At 39.2% G+C, this 17657-nt stretch overlaps 1 protein-coding gene across 5 annotated transcripts in view; it reads right to left on the minus strand.

Annotated features, from left to right (window-relative positions):
* Nucleotides 1-3038: 3038 nt before the first annotated feature.
* The window catches only part of LOC132044353 (uncharacterized), a 39290-nt gene continuing 24671 nt past the window's right edge, over nt 3039-17657 (minus strand). For 4 of the 5 annotated variants that reach the window (XM_059434849.1, XM_059434848.1, XM_059434852.1 and 1 more), the window contains 7 exons: nt 17515-17637; nt 17331-17419; nt 17029-17229; nt 15960-16361; nt 14830-14913; nt 14451-14662; nt 3039-3830 (listed from right to left, as the gene is read on the minus strand). In XM_059434849.1, coding sequence (XP_059290832.1) covers nt 14621-14662; nt 14830-14913; nt 15960-16361; nt 17029-17229; nt 17331-17419; nt 17515-17637 — 941 coding nt within the window. In that variant the 3' untranslated portion in view covers nt 3039-3830; nt 14451-14620. Of the gene's footprint in view, nt 3831-14450; nt 14663-14829; nt 14914-15064; nt 15127-15959; nt 16362-17028; nt 17230-17330; nt 17420-17514; nt 17638-17657 lie in introns of those variants that run through there. The other variant, XM_059434850.1, reaches the window with a different exon arrangement.

Here is a 17657-nt window from a genome sequence, read left to right on the forward strand (position 1 = left end):
CCTTCAGAGCTAGGAATTGCCTGTTTAGGTGACTTTTCGGATCCGAAACTATAATATAACAATATGGGTATCTATGGATTTGTATTTTGATGTAGATTCTATATTTGATATACTTTAATCCCTCGAAAACACATCGGAAGAGAAAGGCTTCGACTTGAGGGTTCGTGGCTCATGTTCGGCTTCGAGGTAGGTTGCGGTTCACTTTTTAGACTCTGATTGGAGGACGTACATAGTTTATCAATACTGAAGGGGTATTGAGCCTGATAGGGGGTCCCACCTTAGTGACTGCGATGGGAATTTGGGTGGGTACCGGTGTATGTTGTTTGGGTAGTTAGAATAAGAGAAGTGTATTGTGACGAGGAAACATGTGAGCCTCCGGGCATTGGTTGTGGTGATAAATCCACTTAGGTTGGTATTGTTGTTGTTTATATGGGTTATGATATCCATATTTGACTTTTACTTGCTATGAGTGATTTACTTTACCTCATCGCACCACATCTCGTATAAATAATGAAAAAGGAATTATTCCGGACATGAGTTGTCGCATGTATTTGCTTGGTGTTGCATATCCATTATTTAGTTTCATAATAATGTTGGCATAAGATATTACGCATGTTTAACTCATTTCATACTTATATACTTGATGAATAAGTGGTGAAAATGAGATACGAGATGAGATAAAGATAAGAGTGATGTTCTCACGGTCCAGGAAAAAGGGACCTTATTCACTTGTGATAACATGTTTATAAACTTCTTTGCTATTAAGTCCAAATTTGAAATGATTATTTTCTTATGTGTCATGTCATACAGTTGCATATGGTTGGATCAGGTTGCATGCCTGTAACAGATGATATTATGGTTGGCTCTGGTTGCACGCCTAAATGACCGCTAGCATGTCTGTATCGGGATAGATATTGGTCAGTGCATCGCATTACATTCATTCTTATACTACTCTACTTTTAATTTATGCCTACTTCTTTGTTGTTACTTGAAGCATGATTCCTTTTTACTGTATGTTGGTGACATACTTGTTTTAGTTGATTTGTACTTAAATGTTCAACCTTTATATCTTATATACATATTTTCATTTGTTGCCGGCCTATGATACCTACGGAGTACTAGTGGTTGTACTTATGCTACACTTGTTACATTCTTTGTGGTGCAGATTAGGTTCCAAGTACGAGTAGGGCCCGCAGAGCCATTTGAGTTTGAGACCGTGATTTTAAGAGATCGTGGTGAGTTATTTGCTTGATCCACAACATCCTTCTCCCTCTATCTTTTATTTATTCATGTCTTTCATTTTTACCCAGACAGTGTATCAATGGATCTCGGCCTTGTATTGTATTCGTAGTGGCTCTTGTACACATGACACCAATCTTGGGTGGTATTTGTATTTCCACACTTGTTTCTTAATGAAAGACTTAGAATTTGGGCATTTGACTTATCTTTTACTTTCCGCATATCCTACTTAATTGAATTGGTAAATGGTTGGGTTGGCCTACCTATCGGGTGGGAATAGGTGCCATCACGACTTTAGATTTTGGGCCGTGACACCTAGATGGTGGCAGTTGTGTATGTTCAACTCCTCTAGTAAGTTCATTATTCTAGGGTCTTTCTTAGTACTGTCTTTACTTTCTAATGCGAGCAGTTCAGAACTACCTGAATCATACACAACTAAACTGATTGCTTGAAATCTTTTCCGGTTGTCGACTCAATCTAATGAGATACGCACTGCTTTAAGTAAATGTTATACGCTTACTTGTGCAAAACTCCATAATGAGTTTGCAGAAATTCATCTTAATATCGCCCAATGTCAATAACCATTGCACTCCTGAAACAACTCCAGAAGACAATTGTGGTAGTAAGAGAAGCTCAACCTGGAAATTCAGCCCCTTGTAATAGTCAAGTAATCTTGCACACCCTATCCACCTTCATCAGATTCCCATTGGCTGCAGCCACTATATGAGGTATAGTTGACTTAGTAGGGCACCCAAAATTTCTTCACCAAGTCAGGATCCATGAAATTATGGGAGTTTCCAGTATCAACTAGAATGTTCAGTGGCCTTCTTGAGTGATAACTAGTCACTATGAGAGTTCTATAGCCTAGGAACTTGATAGAGGAAATTTGAGAAAATCGATGGAGGAAAGAAGATGAAGTTTAGAAGAAGAAATGTAGTAGACAAAAGTGTAAATGGTATATTCATGAATTAAATGTGTGGTGTACATGATCCTATAGTCGAATGCAAAGAATTAGAATGAATTGAATCTGTTACTAACTTTTCCGCTAAAATTGGTCTAATTAAGTCGAGCTAACAAACTAACACTCAAATGCTGACTCAACTCTACAATACAATTCTGCTAACATTGTGCAAGATCTCAAGCGTCCGCATTCTTTCCCTACTAACGAAGCGCTCAATTGGAGACTTAAGTTTGAGGGTTGAGACATTGATGGATAGTGGAATAGGCAAGTAGGTATCAAGTGGCCGTTTGGCCATGAATATTTTTTACTTTTTTCCAGAGTTGAATTCCAGAAATCATATTTGACCATAAAATTCAGAAAAAATGAATTGAACACTGAAATTCTTCAAAACTTGAAGAACACCAAAAAGTTGCTTTCGTTTTTTTTTTTTTTTTTTAACTCCAAATCACTCACAAAATTCAACAACTCCAATTTGTAGTCATGGCCAAACACAACTCCAATTTTCAAATACCAATTTTCAATTTGAAAACAAAAATAATTTTTTTCAAACACTCACAATTTTCATGGCCAAACGGGGCCCAAATGAAATAAGAAAAATGGGCACAAAAGGTGTGAATATGTACCGGATGAAAAAGTTTTAAAAGGTTGGTACCGGTAAGATTTGGTTTTCCATAGCGACGGTGCAAATTAGAGCTGTATCGTTAAGAAATGTCTTTTCTTCTCAAGTTTTGTCAAGTAGACTTTTAAAGAAAGTGCCTCAACATTTGCTTTCAAATACCAAAATGTTTGTTATAACTGCTAAAACAAAAACCACGGATAGCCAAAGACGACCAAAATGAACCACTAAAGTTGACGTTTTTCATTTTTCTGTGTATAATACCAAAAATTGATCATCTTTGCAATGGGCAGAGCACATTGCGAACTCGTCCAACATTTTCAACACCGGAAAACCAGCTAGACCCGCATGAACAAATCTCTCTGAGAAAGTCTCATCTAATCTAAAACAAGAAAAGGCCAAACTGTCTAAATTTCACACATCAAAACAAGGATAAGAATACTAATTCACCAACAAAGTTCTCTCTTGAATCTGTTCTTGTAGTTGATCAGCAGCTACTTTGTGGAGAAGAGATGACACCAATTAGTTAATCTGTACGCCACCTCTGAAGAGCATTATTCCCTTTGCATTGAACGAGATGGGAGGTCTATCAACTACGCCGAAATTGCATGTCAACGAGCACAAATAATCCCCATATAAAACACGGGACAACACATTTAGGTGTTATTGTTCAGAGCAATTACAATAGGCCCGGACAAATAATATACTTTTTACTGTTTCTATTAACAAAACATAAGAAAAGATCCTTTTTTGTTGATTCCATCATGGATCATATTGTAATGATTGAAGACACAAGTCAGTTACAAAGATATGAAATCTTCTCTTGGAATATTATCTCCTAATTCTCATCAACTCTTAAGCTTTCCCCTGAGAAATCTCAATGCTGACAAGTTTATCAAAACTGTTGATACATAATCCTTACCCACTAACTATATGGCAGCAAAATTTTCGTGTTCCCTAACCAGTTGATTGTATTCACCAACCAAGGTAAAGGAAACATGCAACTTAACAGTCCTGCAGAAGAAAATACAAAAAGGTGCATCTTAGTCCTGAACTACAATTGACATGACAAATTTAAAACTTGAAAGTAGAAATATCCTGCCGAGATACTTGCCAGAATATGAAATAGACCAAAAGTATCAGCATGCATAACGATTACCGGTGCTAATTATGTGTCCAGTGTCTAACTCCAGATTACAGTAATTTTACAATTGGGGACATCAGATCAATTAGACAAATTACAGTAGGAATTACACTAAGATAAAATTTACATAGCATCCTCCTACAGAATCAAGAAAAATTCATAAATACTCTTTATCTACCTGAAGACTAAATTTTAGCTCCTTTCACCAAGTAGCTCCAATATCCAGAGAGAAGACTTAAAACATAATGGTACAAACAAAATTATCAATGCATTTTGCTTTGTACAAACAAAATCTCCATAACCACTTCATGAGTAAGCTCTTGTTCTGTAATTTTAGATTCTTCACCCCCAATCCTCCATGCATTTTGCTTTGTTGAACTACTTCCCAATTTACCAAGTGGAACTTTTTTTCCTCATTGTTTCCTTGCCATAGAAAGTTCCTCCTTAAGAGTGTCCAAAGCCTTAACCACCTTGCTTGGAATAGGAAATAAGGACATCACATATGTAGGAAAAGAATCCAAGACTGAGTTGATTAAGATGAGTCTTCCTCCCAAGGATAGGTATTGAGATTTCTATAGAGCTAGTTTCTTTTCAGTCTTCTCTATGACGCCATCCCATATTTCCACTGCTTTATGCATTGATCCCAGAGGCATTCCAAGATAAACAGTAGGCAAGTTCTCAATCTTACAATTCAAAATGCTTGCAAGCACTTGGATCTGTTGCACCTCCTTGACTGGGAAGATACTGCGCTTCCTCCAGTTGACTTTCAGCCCAGAATATGCTTCAAAAACCACTAGTATCACCCTCAAATGGCAGATCTGTTCCTGATTTGCCTCACAAAAAACTACTGTATCATCAGCATACAGTGGATGGGAGATTACCATAGCCTCATTTGCCCTGTTTCTCGCATTAAATCCTCTGATCCAGCTATTTTGAGAAGCAATTCTCATCATGCTGTCCAAGCCTTCCATAGCTATAATAAAAAGGAAAGGGGATAAAAGGTCCCCCTGCCTGAGCCCCCTTTCTGCAGGAAAAAAACCCACAGGTTCTCCATTTACTAGAATAGAGAACCTGGTAGTTTTAATGCAGAATTCCATCCACTTTAGCCATCTGCAATCAAACCCCATTTGTCTTAAGAGTTGATAAGAAAATTCCAGTTCAAATGGTCATAGGCTTTTTCAATATCCATCTTGCACATCACTCCTGGTTCTTCTCCTCTAAGTCTGGTGTCAATACACTCACTTGCTATTAAAGCAGCATCCATAATTTGCCTCCACTTTATGAAATGCCATTTCGTGCTTATTGACTAACTTGCTCACCACTCTCTTTAACCGTTCTGCCAGTACTTTGGCAATTATCTTGTACACATCAGTGATTAAACTAATGGTCCTAAAGTCCCTTAGTTCAGTTAGTTCAGTTGCACCCACCTTCTTTGCAATTAAGGCCATAAAGGTGGCATTGAAACTTTTTTCAAACATCTGTTGAGAATGGAAATTCTGAAAAGTCAGCATCAAATCCTCCTTCAAAACATCCCAAAATGCCTGAAAGAAGGCCATTGTGTATCCATCCGGGCCAGGTGCCTTGTCAACAACAAACAGTTTGATCCCTTCCAATACTTCATCTTCTTCAAATTGCCTTGGCATCCATACTTGCTCTTCTCCAGTAATGCTTTGGTCACCTTGTATGTTCAAGTTTGGTCTCCATGCTTCTATCTCCCTGTAAAAGGTTCTGATAGAATTCTAGAATTGCATTCTGAATATCCATAGGTTCAAAGGAGCTAACTCCATCAACCATTAAAGTGTCAATAGCGTTGAATCTTTTGTGAGTTGTGGCCATCCTGTGAAAATACTGTGTTTTTGTCTCCACTCTTGATCTATTGCACTCTAGATCTTTGTCCAAGCTATCTCTTCATTTCTAGCCACTTCTTCATACTCTATAGCCAGATGAGTCTTGCTCATCTTTAGCTAGAGGTCTTTGTTCTTGAATGACTTCTAAGCTGCCAACTTGTTCCAGTATTTTGTCATTTCTTTCCCTCCAATTTCCCTTATTCTCCTTGCTCCATTCTTAAGTTTCCCTTTTAACAAGTTCAACTTTGCAGCTAACTTGTAGTCTAGTCTTCCAGGAACATTAAAGGAGCTCCACCATTCCTGCACTTTGCTTCTGAAACCATCACCTTCAACCACCAATTTTCAAACTTGAAATAAGTCCTTAAAGGACCAATCTCCACATGTCAGCATGATTGGATTATGATCAGATCCCAGGTTTGGCATTACATCCGTTTGATCTGTAGGAACATTTCATCCCAAAGTGTTGAAAAGAGAAATCTGTCAATCCTAGAAGCAGTTTTGTGATTTATCCCCCTCTCCAAGTATAGGATCCCTTAAATAAAGGAGGATCCCCAACTCTGCCTCATTAATGCACTCAGAAAATTCCTTCATAGCACTAGATAGCCTGCTACATTCAGTTCTCTCAGATGGGAACTTTGTGACATTAAAGTGAAACCCAAGGACCCTCACATAAAGACCTCATAGCACCTATCTCCTCCCACAGTTCCCTCCTTATATTTCTCCCACAATCAGCATAAACTGCTGTAATAAACCAGATGAAATCTTGATTTATCCCACACAATTTACAAGTTAAATTTTGATTCCCATTTTCCACTATTTCCCCTCCCCAATACCTATTATCCCACAACACTATAGTGCCCCCCCCCCCCCCCCCCCCCCCAAAAAAAAACTGCCTAATGACTCAAGCCATACACCCCACCCATTTGTTTCCCTAGAGTTTAGATAATTTCCCACTACCCCACTCAATTTTGTTTCCACCAGAACAAAAATATCAGCCCCCCATTGTTGCATTCTACTCCTTACAGCACTCCTTTTACTCTCCGTATTCAACCCCCTCACGTTCCAATAAACTATTTTTATTTTCATTATAAAGGAGTTATTAGTTTCCTCCCCCAACTTCTTGATTCACTCCTTGGTTCCCCATTTTACAAATTCATATCAAATATCAAATTCCTTAGCTCCCTAGGAACTATCTGTTTATCAGCATTATGTTCTATGGAGATAGCTGAAGTTCTCCCTTTTTCTCTCCTCTGGTAAATCTTTGTGAATAAAGCTTCGGCCTCCCTAGAGCAACCTTCAAATGCTGATCCGAATTCCTGGCTCATCCTCATAATATTACCCTGAACCCACAGGTTTGATCTCATCACTGCACTGCTTCCTTTTCACATTCCAGAAAAGTCTGTTTGTATGGGAGTGGGCTCTCCTAGTAGAGTTATCTGGTTTGTGTTCCCATGTTCTTCAATCTTCTCTTCATCCTCTTGACTTTCCGTTGGCAAGGCCATCTTCTTCTTCTTCTTCTTCAAACTCTTGATACTAATCCGTTCCTTGATCTCCTGCATCTTTCCTCCCCGACCCAATATTTAAATTCACCACCTTCTTGAACCCTAAAACAGGGAATCTGTGTGAAGTGGTAATTCAAAAGTGGGGGAATAGAAATTGCCTTTTGCATGTTGGTAGAAGCTTCCCAATTGGCAAAGCACTCAAGGAATTTGGATGCCATCTCTTTCAAGTTGTTGAAGTGATTCTTATAGTCGACTAAAGTGGAAGTATCGGGAGTTTAAGTTCTGAAAAAGATGCACGTGAACCACCACGTGATTCACTTAAAATTGGTCCCTTTTCAGACTCATATTGGGCCAAACAATTAAATTTATTTGGGCCCAGAATTAATCCCTTCGCAGATCCACTATAAATCCGACCCTTCTCCTCATTTGAATTTGAACCTACTGCACATGCCACTGCCGAATCACGTGCAAAGTCAGCATCATCTGACTTTTCCTTCTGCTTAGCGACTATATCTATACTTTTACCCAGAGTCTTCAATATCTGCTAGGTAAAAGAATGCAACGCCTCTTTGTCCTCTTCTCCTCCGATGACAACTCCCGCCGGAGATTCCACCCAAACTTGAAGGGTAAAGAGAAGTTTGCCTTGCTGCAGGGTCACTTCTTTAGGAACCTCTCTACCATCTCCTTTGATTCTGATTCTAGCCCACTTTAGATGATTCCGGAGTTGAGTCTCTTCCTCTGTTTCCAACCAGCCTCCACAATAATCACAGTGAATTGGAAGAGAAAATGAGAGGAACTCGACTTGATTATTCCCTCAAGCTATTGGGTTTAAATAGCTAAGTTTACATGTACTAAAACAGGAAAGGAAATCAATACAAATCAATTCCTAATTACATAATATTCTATATACTATATTTACATATATGCTAGAATCTTCATAGATTCTAACACTCCCCCTCAAGCTGGTGCATAGAAATTATATGTACCAAGCTTGCTACATAAGTAATTCGTTCTGGGACCGGCTAGGGACTTGGTGAATATGTCTGCAAGCTGATCATTTGACCGCACGGATCTCGTGACGATGTCTCCTAAGAGTACCTTCTCTCTGACAAAATGACAATCAATCTCTGTGTTTGGTCCTCTCATGAAACACTGTATTCGATGCAATGAGAAGTGCAACTTCATTATCGCACACAAGTTCCATTTCTTTGATCTCTCCAAATTTCAACTCCTTCAGTAGTTGCTTGATCCATATGAGTTCACATGTTGTTACTCCCATAGCCCGATATTCTGCTTCCGCACTAGACCTAGCAACCACATGTTGTTTCTTACTTTTTCAAGACACCAAATTTCCCCTAACTAAAACACAATATCCAGAGGTGGATCGTCTGCCAGAGGGTGATCCTACGTAGTCTGCATCCGAATAGCCAACAATTTTCTCATGTCCTCGATCTTCATAGAGTAGTCCTTTTCCTGGAGCAGATTTTATGCATCGAAGGATGCGAATAACTGCATTCCAATGACTGTCACGGGGAGAATTCAAGAACTAACTTACAACACTAACCGGGAAGGTAATATCAGGTCGAGTCACTGTCAGATAATTCAACTTTCCTACTAGCCTTCTATATCTTCCAGGATCGCTAAGAGGCTCCCCCTGACCTGGTTGGAGCTTAACATTTTGATCCATTGAGAATCAATAGGCTTACAATCTGTCATCCCTGTTTCCTCAAGAATATCAAGTGCATACTTCCTCTGTGAAATGACAATTCCTGTTTTAGATTGAGGAACCTCAATGCCCAAGAAGTACCTCAATTGACCAAGATCCTTAGTCTGAAAGTGCCAAAAAAGGTGATGTTTCAATTTGGTAATTTCCTCATCATCATTACCTGTGATGACTATGTCATCAACGTACACCACCAAATACACGCACAAATTGGAGCAGAATGACGATAAAACACAGAATGATCAGCTTCACTTCGTATCATGCCAAACTCCTGAATAACGATGCTAAATTTCCCAAACCATGCTCGAGGAGACTACTTCAGGCCATAAAGTGCTCGACGTAATCCGCACACCATGTTACTAGACTCGCCCTGAGCAACAAAACCAAGTGGTTGCTCCATATATACTTCATCTTCGAGATCCCCATAAAGAAAGGCATTTTTGATATCTAACTGGTAAAAAGGCCAATGACAAACAACAGCCATAGATAAAAAGAGACTGTCTGTCCAAAAATCTGTGTATAACCCTTGGCAACTAGTCGAGCTTTCAAAGGATCAATCTATCCATCGAGGCCAACCTTTCTTTGGATATACCCAACGACAAGAGGAACGAGCTCCCAAGTACCACTAGAATGTAAGGCAGACATCTCCTCAATCATAGCTTATTGCTTAGCCTGGATGAGAAGAGCTTCACCTGTAGTCTTAGGAATAGACACAGATGATAGTGATGATACAAAGGCAGAATGGGCTGGTGACAAACGATGATAGCTCAAACAAGTATAGATAGGATGAGGGTTATGAGTAAACCGATTACCTTTTCGAGTGGCAATGGGAGGACTCAGTGTAGACAAGTCCTCAGCAGGTAACGATTCCGGTTGCGAGAATGAATCATCTGGATGCAGACGACGATGATAAGTCAATAGTGGTGGAGGTGCGGCTGAGGAAGATAGAGCTGTAGGAGGTGATGTGGAAGGGCAGACTACGGCGGGATCCCCAAAAGATGGAACTAGTAGGACCTCAGAAATGTCTAACTGTTCAGCAGAAGAGGATGTAAAGGTATCGACCTTCGAAGAAATTAACATCAACGAACATAAGGTATCGCTGAAGGTCAGGTGAGAAACATCGATATCACTTTTGTACCCTTGAATAACCGAGAAAGACACAGTTAAGAGCACGAAGAGCCAATTTGTCTTTTCCTGGAGTGAGAATATAGATAAAGCATGTGCTCCCAAAGAACTGAGGTGGAAGAGAAGAGGGTTGATTGGGGAAACAAAACAGAGTGCGGAACCTGATTCTAAATAGCAGAGGAAGGCATACGATTAATCAGATAACAAGAGGTGAGCACTGCATCCCCCCAAAAACGCAATGGAACATTTGCTTGTATGAGAAGGGTGCGCGCAGTCTCAACAATTTGCCTATTTTTTCTCTCCGCAGTGTAAGGACAAGATGTCCGATGAAGAATTCCATGGGAAGACATAAATTTTTGAAATTGAGATGATAACTATTCACGTGCATCATCACTATGAAAAGTGGGAATAAAAACACCAAACTGATTTTGTATTTCAACAAAAAAGGTTTGAAATATGGAAAATAATTCAGAACGATTTTTCATTAAGAAAATCCAAGTGCACCTTGAGAAATCATCAATGAAAGTAACAAAATACTAAAAACGCAACGTACAACTAACTTTGCTAGGACCCCAAATATCATAATGAACTAAATGAAAAAGAGACCCTGCACGATTATTAGGACAACGCGGAAAAGTAGCTCGGGTGTGCTTCCCCAATTGACACGACTCACAATCTAACTTAGACAATTTGGACAAGCTTGGTACCATCTTTTGAAGTTTGGATAAACTAGGGTGTCCCAATCAGGTGTGCAATAAATCTGGAGAGTTGGAGACCGAACAAACTGTAGTGGAGTTAGGAGAATTGAGATAATAAAGTTCATCTAACTCACGCCCTTCGCCAATGATCCTTCCATCTGAGGTCCTGTATAACAAAGAAGTCACTAAAGAATGAGATGAAACAATTTAAAGTCTTAGCCAAACGACTGATTGACAGAAGACTAAAGGGACAACCAAGGACAAAAAGAACATTATTCAAGGTCAGAGAAGGTAAAGGATTGGCTTGACCGACTCCAGTTGCCATGGTCTGAGAACCATTAGCTAAGGTAACACTAGGAAGGGACCGAGAAAAAGTAATATTAGACAACAAGGATTTGTTACCAGAAATGTGGTCAGAAGCGCTCGAGTCCACATGACCCCGGGCCAAGTGTGGTGGACGTGAGATACAAGCAACAGGATTACCAGTTTGAGCAACAGAAGCTATTGATGGGGATGATGCCTGCTTACTCGCCTGATACTGAAGATAGTCATTGTATTCTGCCTCAGTTAAAGAGAACAATTGATTGGTCGGATTACCAGTGGATTCAGTCTGAGCAACATAAGCAATCTTTGGATTACCATGGAGGGCGCGACACACATCTTGAATATGGCCCCAATTGTTACAATACCCACATCTTGACCGAGATTTGCCAGAATAGCCTCTATGTCGATTGCCAGTCTGAGATGCTAGAACGGAAGAGTCTGCAGGTGTCACCGGATTACTAAACGACATAGGTGGTGCAGACAGTCGTAACAATCGAGTGAACAAGTCATCCATAGCAAGAACAGTGGGACTAGCCAAAATTTGATCATGCACAGAGTCAAGATCAGATGGAAGTCCAGCAAGTGTGACAACCAAAAACAACTTCTGACGTTCCTCCAATTGTTTTTGAACACTTGGAGTAGTGGGCATCAACTCATTAAATTCTTCCATAACCGCTTGAACCTGTCCAAGATAGGCAGACATATCCGAATCCTACTTTTTTAAGGTTAGTCAACCGAGAAATCACATTATAAAAATAGGAGATGTCATTTGTGTATAGTCCACGAGCTTTTTCCCAAACTAAGAAGCAAGTTTGGAATGGTTGGAACAATGGCATCAACTTTGAGTCAATAGATTTCCACAAAAGACTACACAACTGAGCATCAATCCTTTCCCATTCCCCCCTATCTTTTTCAGTAATATCCTTAGCCTGTTTAACCAAGTTGTCCTGAACACCTTGTCCCTTGTACCATAACTGAACAGAGGAATACCAAGATAAGTAGTTTGCACTACCGATCAGGGGTTCAATGGTGATGGAATGGTTCGGACTGCTGGAAACCATAGACTTAGAAAAAATACTTGATCCAAGTGACATTTTTCTCAAATAATAGTTGAAATAACTTCGAATCAAGTTTACGTAACAGCTATCAGAGAACCAGATTATCGGAAAATTGACTGTCTCGCCGAAAACACACTGCGCTGCCGGAAAATTAGATCTGGTCGCCGGAAAATAATCGGAGACCGAAAGAAATTATATGGATAGGGTCGGAATGATTGGGCGACCCTACTGGAAAAAAAATAACTGCCGGAAAATTTGCAGGAAAACGACTCACGCACCGGCGCAGAGCGTGGTGGCGGGTCGGAGATTGGATGGCGGCGGATCTCGCTAGGGTTGGCTCGCGCTACTCTTCCGCTTCTCATGGTGGTGTTGGTTTGGTCACAACACCTTCGGAAGCGAGAAAATCTTATCTGACAGCCCAGAAAAGTTGCTGGATTTTTTTTTTCCTTCGAGTTTGAACAATTTCTCTTCCTCTGCTGTAGCCTTAACCAGGCTCTGATACCCTGTGAATTGAAAGAGAAAATAAGAGGAACTCGGCTTGATTATTCCCTCAAGCTATTGGGTTTAAATAGCTAAGTTTACATGTCCTAAAAAAGGAAAGGAAATGAATACAAATCAATTCCTAATTACATAATATTCTATCCTAATTACATAATATTCTATCTACTATATTTACATATATGCTAGAATCTTCACAGATTCTAACAATCACCAACGACTTTGAAGACTTCAGATGACCAGAATTGGAGCAGCACACCCACAACCCTAATCCAGACGGAATTTGGCATATTTCCTTTTTCTATGACTCCTGATAAAGGAGACCACCACTGAAGATTGATTTGGGCTCTTTTCCAGTGCCACTCCCCTTTCAGGACTTGCTCCGCTATGCTTTTGGATGGAAATTCAAACAGAAATCGATTTTCTCCCATGGCATAAATATTGAGCCCATGGATCTGTTTCCAAGCAGAAGTAGTCCCTCTTCGCAGGTCAGACAATGTTGGAACTTCCTCATTTACAAAGAGACCAACCAAACATCTGCAAGTACCATATTCTGATGACGTTCCATACCTTCCTTTATCTGAATAACTTCTCCCCTCTTTAATGCCGAACCGCCAACCACTTCATTGTTCGACCATTTACAGCTTTTAATTGCTTCTGCATATTGGAACTCTTTGTCCACAAACCTAGGCTCCCTCACATTAAATTTGTCAACAAAGCTATTAATGAATCTTCCAATCTTGTCTGCCAGATAGGTCCAGCCAGCATTAAACAATACTTCGGGTATGATTATCACAGCTCTCCTTCTCCCTCGTAAACTGATAATGCTAATATATCTGCCAAAACCAATAAAATTCCTGGAGCAAAAGGTCTCAGAGAAACTGTCTCTTCTCTTCCATCTTCTCACTACATTGCCTCGTACCTTTGATGCCTCCCTCATGTTCTAGACTATCCATTCCAAAGCCTTCTTGTTCAAAGAAACTCTCCTGATGAAATTTTTACCTCTTTCGGTCCGGTCAAACCAATGTTCTGCTGTGTTTGAGGATCTAGTACTATCACAAGACTTAAAGCCTACAGCGAAATAAATGCTATCATCCATCTCCTAGAATGTTGAAAGAAAAGGAGAGTGAGAAATCCGGCGATCAGAAGGACCACCGGAGTTAGGGACCTGAATCACAAAGCAACTTTAGTGCATTGACTCGGGATAGGTGCCTGGGAGCATTTTCATTTACTACTATTATTGCAAATACAGTCCATTGATTGATTATCAATAATAACTAGTACTCCTATTATCTAAAGCAGAGGACTATTACTGACTCTCTTATCAAGGTCGGCGTGAAATTCCTAATTAGAAGCCCCACAAGACCTCTCAACTTTTGAAGTCATTACTTTTGTTTTACATTGAGACCCATTACAGCCACGAATCCCATACCCCTTCCCAATGATTTTCAACCTGTGAGTTCTATCACTCCAAGAAATCATATTTCTCTTGATTAAATTAACCCTAAAATCCTTTACACTTCTCCAGCCAATTTCACGTGGTAGAATTGTCCTCCAACAGTCACTAAAAATAAATTCATGGCATGACTAAAAACGAAAGGAAATTTGCATGGTCCATCAGAAGTCAGGTCTCATAAATTATCAAAAACAAGATTTTTGGGAATTAAACAAGACTACTGTATTGGGTTTAGACAAAACAAATAATTGCAGAGTACCTTGGGTGACAGTAGTGCATTGACGTATACTCAAATGCCAACCACTTTGCTGTATAAACTCCAAATAAACTATATCTGATAATTGTTCTGAACTCCAACTTATATTGCAATTAACAACTCCACGTGAGAGATCTGCCTTGCCATCCAAGCAAATGGAAGAGACCAAACACTCAGTCACCATTTTGGCCTGCTGGATTTCTACCTTTAATCAGCTGCTTCAAACAGGACAGAGACATTTATTAGCAAGACCAACTTGTCCAGATAAAAGCTAAGAAATAGGAATTAAGCAAATGGTGCCATCTCGTATGAAAAACACAATGATCCCACTGAGCAGGAAAAGGTATCAAAATCCCAATGCCAGAAGGTTAGATGAAACAACCTTGTATAAGTACTTCCTCCGCAGTTTGATGGCAGTCTGTACACACCTCTTGACCCGAATCTTTAACATATTGTCGTTGAATATCTGATACATGTTCAGCATATAATTATCAGTAAATACTAACCATAACTCCAACAAATTCATAATTTTCATGTGATTTGTATAGCTTATAAGATAGGCACATACAGAGAGAGGGAGAGAGAGGGAGAGAGATCAGAGACAGAGAGGGAGATGCCACAAAATAATTCAAAACCAACTTCCACATCAGATAGCACCAAGGTAAAAATGAGGTGGTGTCTGAAAAACCAGCCAAAATGACAAAATAATCAACCACAACACTCCGAAGAAGATAATAAGTTGACTGCTGTTTTCATGAAGTGAGTTGAAGCCCAGGGTCCATCAGCATGTTAATATAGTAAATTTATTAGTTAATGGTAGGAGAACACACTTTAAAATACAACAAGCATGATAAACAAAAAACTAATCTGGTATCTTTAAAATTTATTTTTAACCCTTCAGTAGCAAAATAGAGATACTTTAAGTCCCTGTTAACAACACTTGGACCTAAATACACCAAGTGATGGTTCTAGGGAAGTAACAGTTGATTAGAATTTTATACAGTATAGGTACATCACAGCATGCTCAAAGATGCACACCTTAGAAGGAGGTTATTAGTTGTAATGCCAAAACCTGACAGTTCAACATAATAACTAGCTAATGTGCTGGAAACACGATCCAGGAAGCAATTAAGTATACAAGTAGCAAAACCATCACGGTCAAGTATAATGAAAAACAAATAAAGAAATAAATAAAGAGAAATCTTCACTGCACCAAATGTTGCCGTCTATAGTAATGTAATCTAGTGACAACAAGATTTAATCGTAAATATAGGCAAATTCTTGTAGAGTTGAAAACCAAAAAAAAAAAAAAAAAGAGAGATAAAATCAACAGAAAAATAAGCAACACTACATAGAGTTGACGAATAGATCACTTCGCATTACCTTTCGAAATTAGAATGACACATAAACCAAAGTAATTAACAATAAAAAAGAACAGCAGAATCACACAGTGTAAGCTTCCACTTGTCGATCAGTATACAGAGCAGTCAATGTTAAGTTTAATGAACCTGCCTTTATCAGATCATCAATTGAGCGAGTTTGTTTAATGATCTTCTGGTGGTTCATGACAAGAATAGCTGCTACACAAAAAACTGGTAATTCATCAACAGTACTCCTTGTTGATAAGACCATATTAAAACTGTGCATGCCATTATTTTTGGACCAGAAATTCCTAGTCAGGCCACAAAATGGATGAGCTAAGGAAAGCTTCATCCCGTTGTTTTCTGAGACGGTACGCTCTCCACGTCCATGTTTAGAGGGCGAGTCATCCTTTGAATCGCTATTGTTATTCTCAACAATTTCTTCTCCTGATTCTGCCTCAGACTCCTTTGGAATCTGAATGACCAATATTTCAGGGCAGTTTTCCTCTAGATGAAAAGCAATTGATTCATCAAAATCTGCAGCCCACATCATCTGCAAAGTGCAAATAAGTTAAGTAGATGAATAACAACACAAAACACCTAATGAAATGGGAGAGAAAGCAGACATGCTTGTGACTAAGCTGAACCAAAACTATCCATATTAAATATCAATAATATTGCATGACAATCGTGCTGAATGGACTCTTAGTCATTTGAGATATCTGAACTTTATTGTCTCTCTTTGATAACTCTTCCTCTCCTTATCCTTTCTACAAGTGTACGCAATGATATGTCTTTGTCTCTTTGATAAGTGCAGAATTGAGGATACTACATATAGGATAAGCAGGTGGTGATAAATGGTAGGGTGATACAGTCGTATCCCTGATATGTCAAACCAGGCTAAAAATTAGCTGATTATGTGGCAACTAGCGAAAGATGCTATGAAGCTAAATAGAGCTGAATTGGGATGTATATTAATAGACAAAGCACTATCCTTTTCAATCAGCTCTTTCTCTATTCTTAGGAAAATAGAAAGAGAAGTAAACCAGAAACCAGAGCATGTTAATAAACGGATCCAAGTAGGCGAATCCATCAAATTATGACGAAACTTCTGATGCCATAGTACTTTTGCTGCTAATGGATTGGTGCTTGCTCATTAGGGCACGTCCTTTTGCACTGCAACTAACATCCCGATTCTCAATAAAACTAGGAACACAAACCTCCCACATACAAAGAACCTCGTTAAAAGATAATTCTCGGCGGAAGAGCACCAACAGCATCCGGAAGGCGAAATGAAGGCTTTCAGCACCTATGCTTGACAAATGAGAAAACATTTCTCTATCTGTAAGTTCCACAATATGCCATAGAGCTTGCAACTGCTTCATGACACCAGTTGGCCCTTCCATCTGAAAGTTCTCACGCTGAAGAGAAAGAAACACAAAATAAAGTCACAAGCACAAGGAAAAACAAATTATGAACTAAAGACTGAAATAATGCATGAAACCGATTTTTATGTACAGACCATTCTCCGTAGAAGCATCTCAAAGCACCAGAACGCATCAGCATTATCCTCAAACAGGACAACAAAAGGAGACAAGAGATCACTCATTCCTAGAAAAAATAAGAGAAAAGAAAATAAAGGAACTGCTTTAGAGCTTTGAATTGATACAGCGAAAAAGAACTTTGGTTATAAGAAAAGGAACAACCTTGGCAATATCCCGTTGCCGGATCAATCCACGCATAAACAGCCAGGATATCTGACATTCTAGCCAAATTTTTTCTATCCTCATAGAATTCAAGATGGCTATCTGTTCTGACTACATCAACAACTAAAAGCCAAAAAAAAAAA

This window comes from Lycium ferocissimum, unplaced genomic scaffold (assembly GCF_029784015.1).
Source record: "Lycium ferocissimum isolate CSIRO_LF1 unplaced genomic scaffold, AGI_CSIRO_Lferr_CH_V1 ctg4232, whole genome shotgun sequence".
Lineage (NCBI taxonomy): Eukaryota > Viridiplantae > Streptophyta > Magnoliopsida > Solanales > Solanaceae > Lycium > Lycium ferocissimum.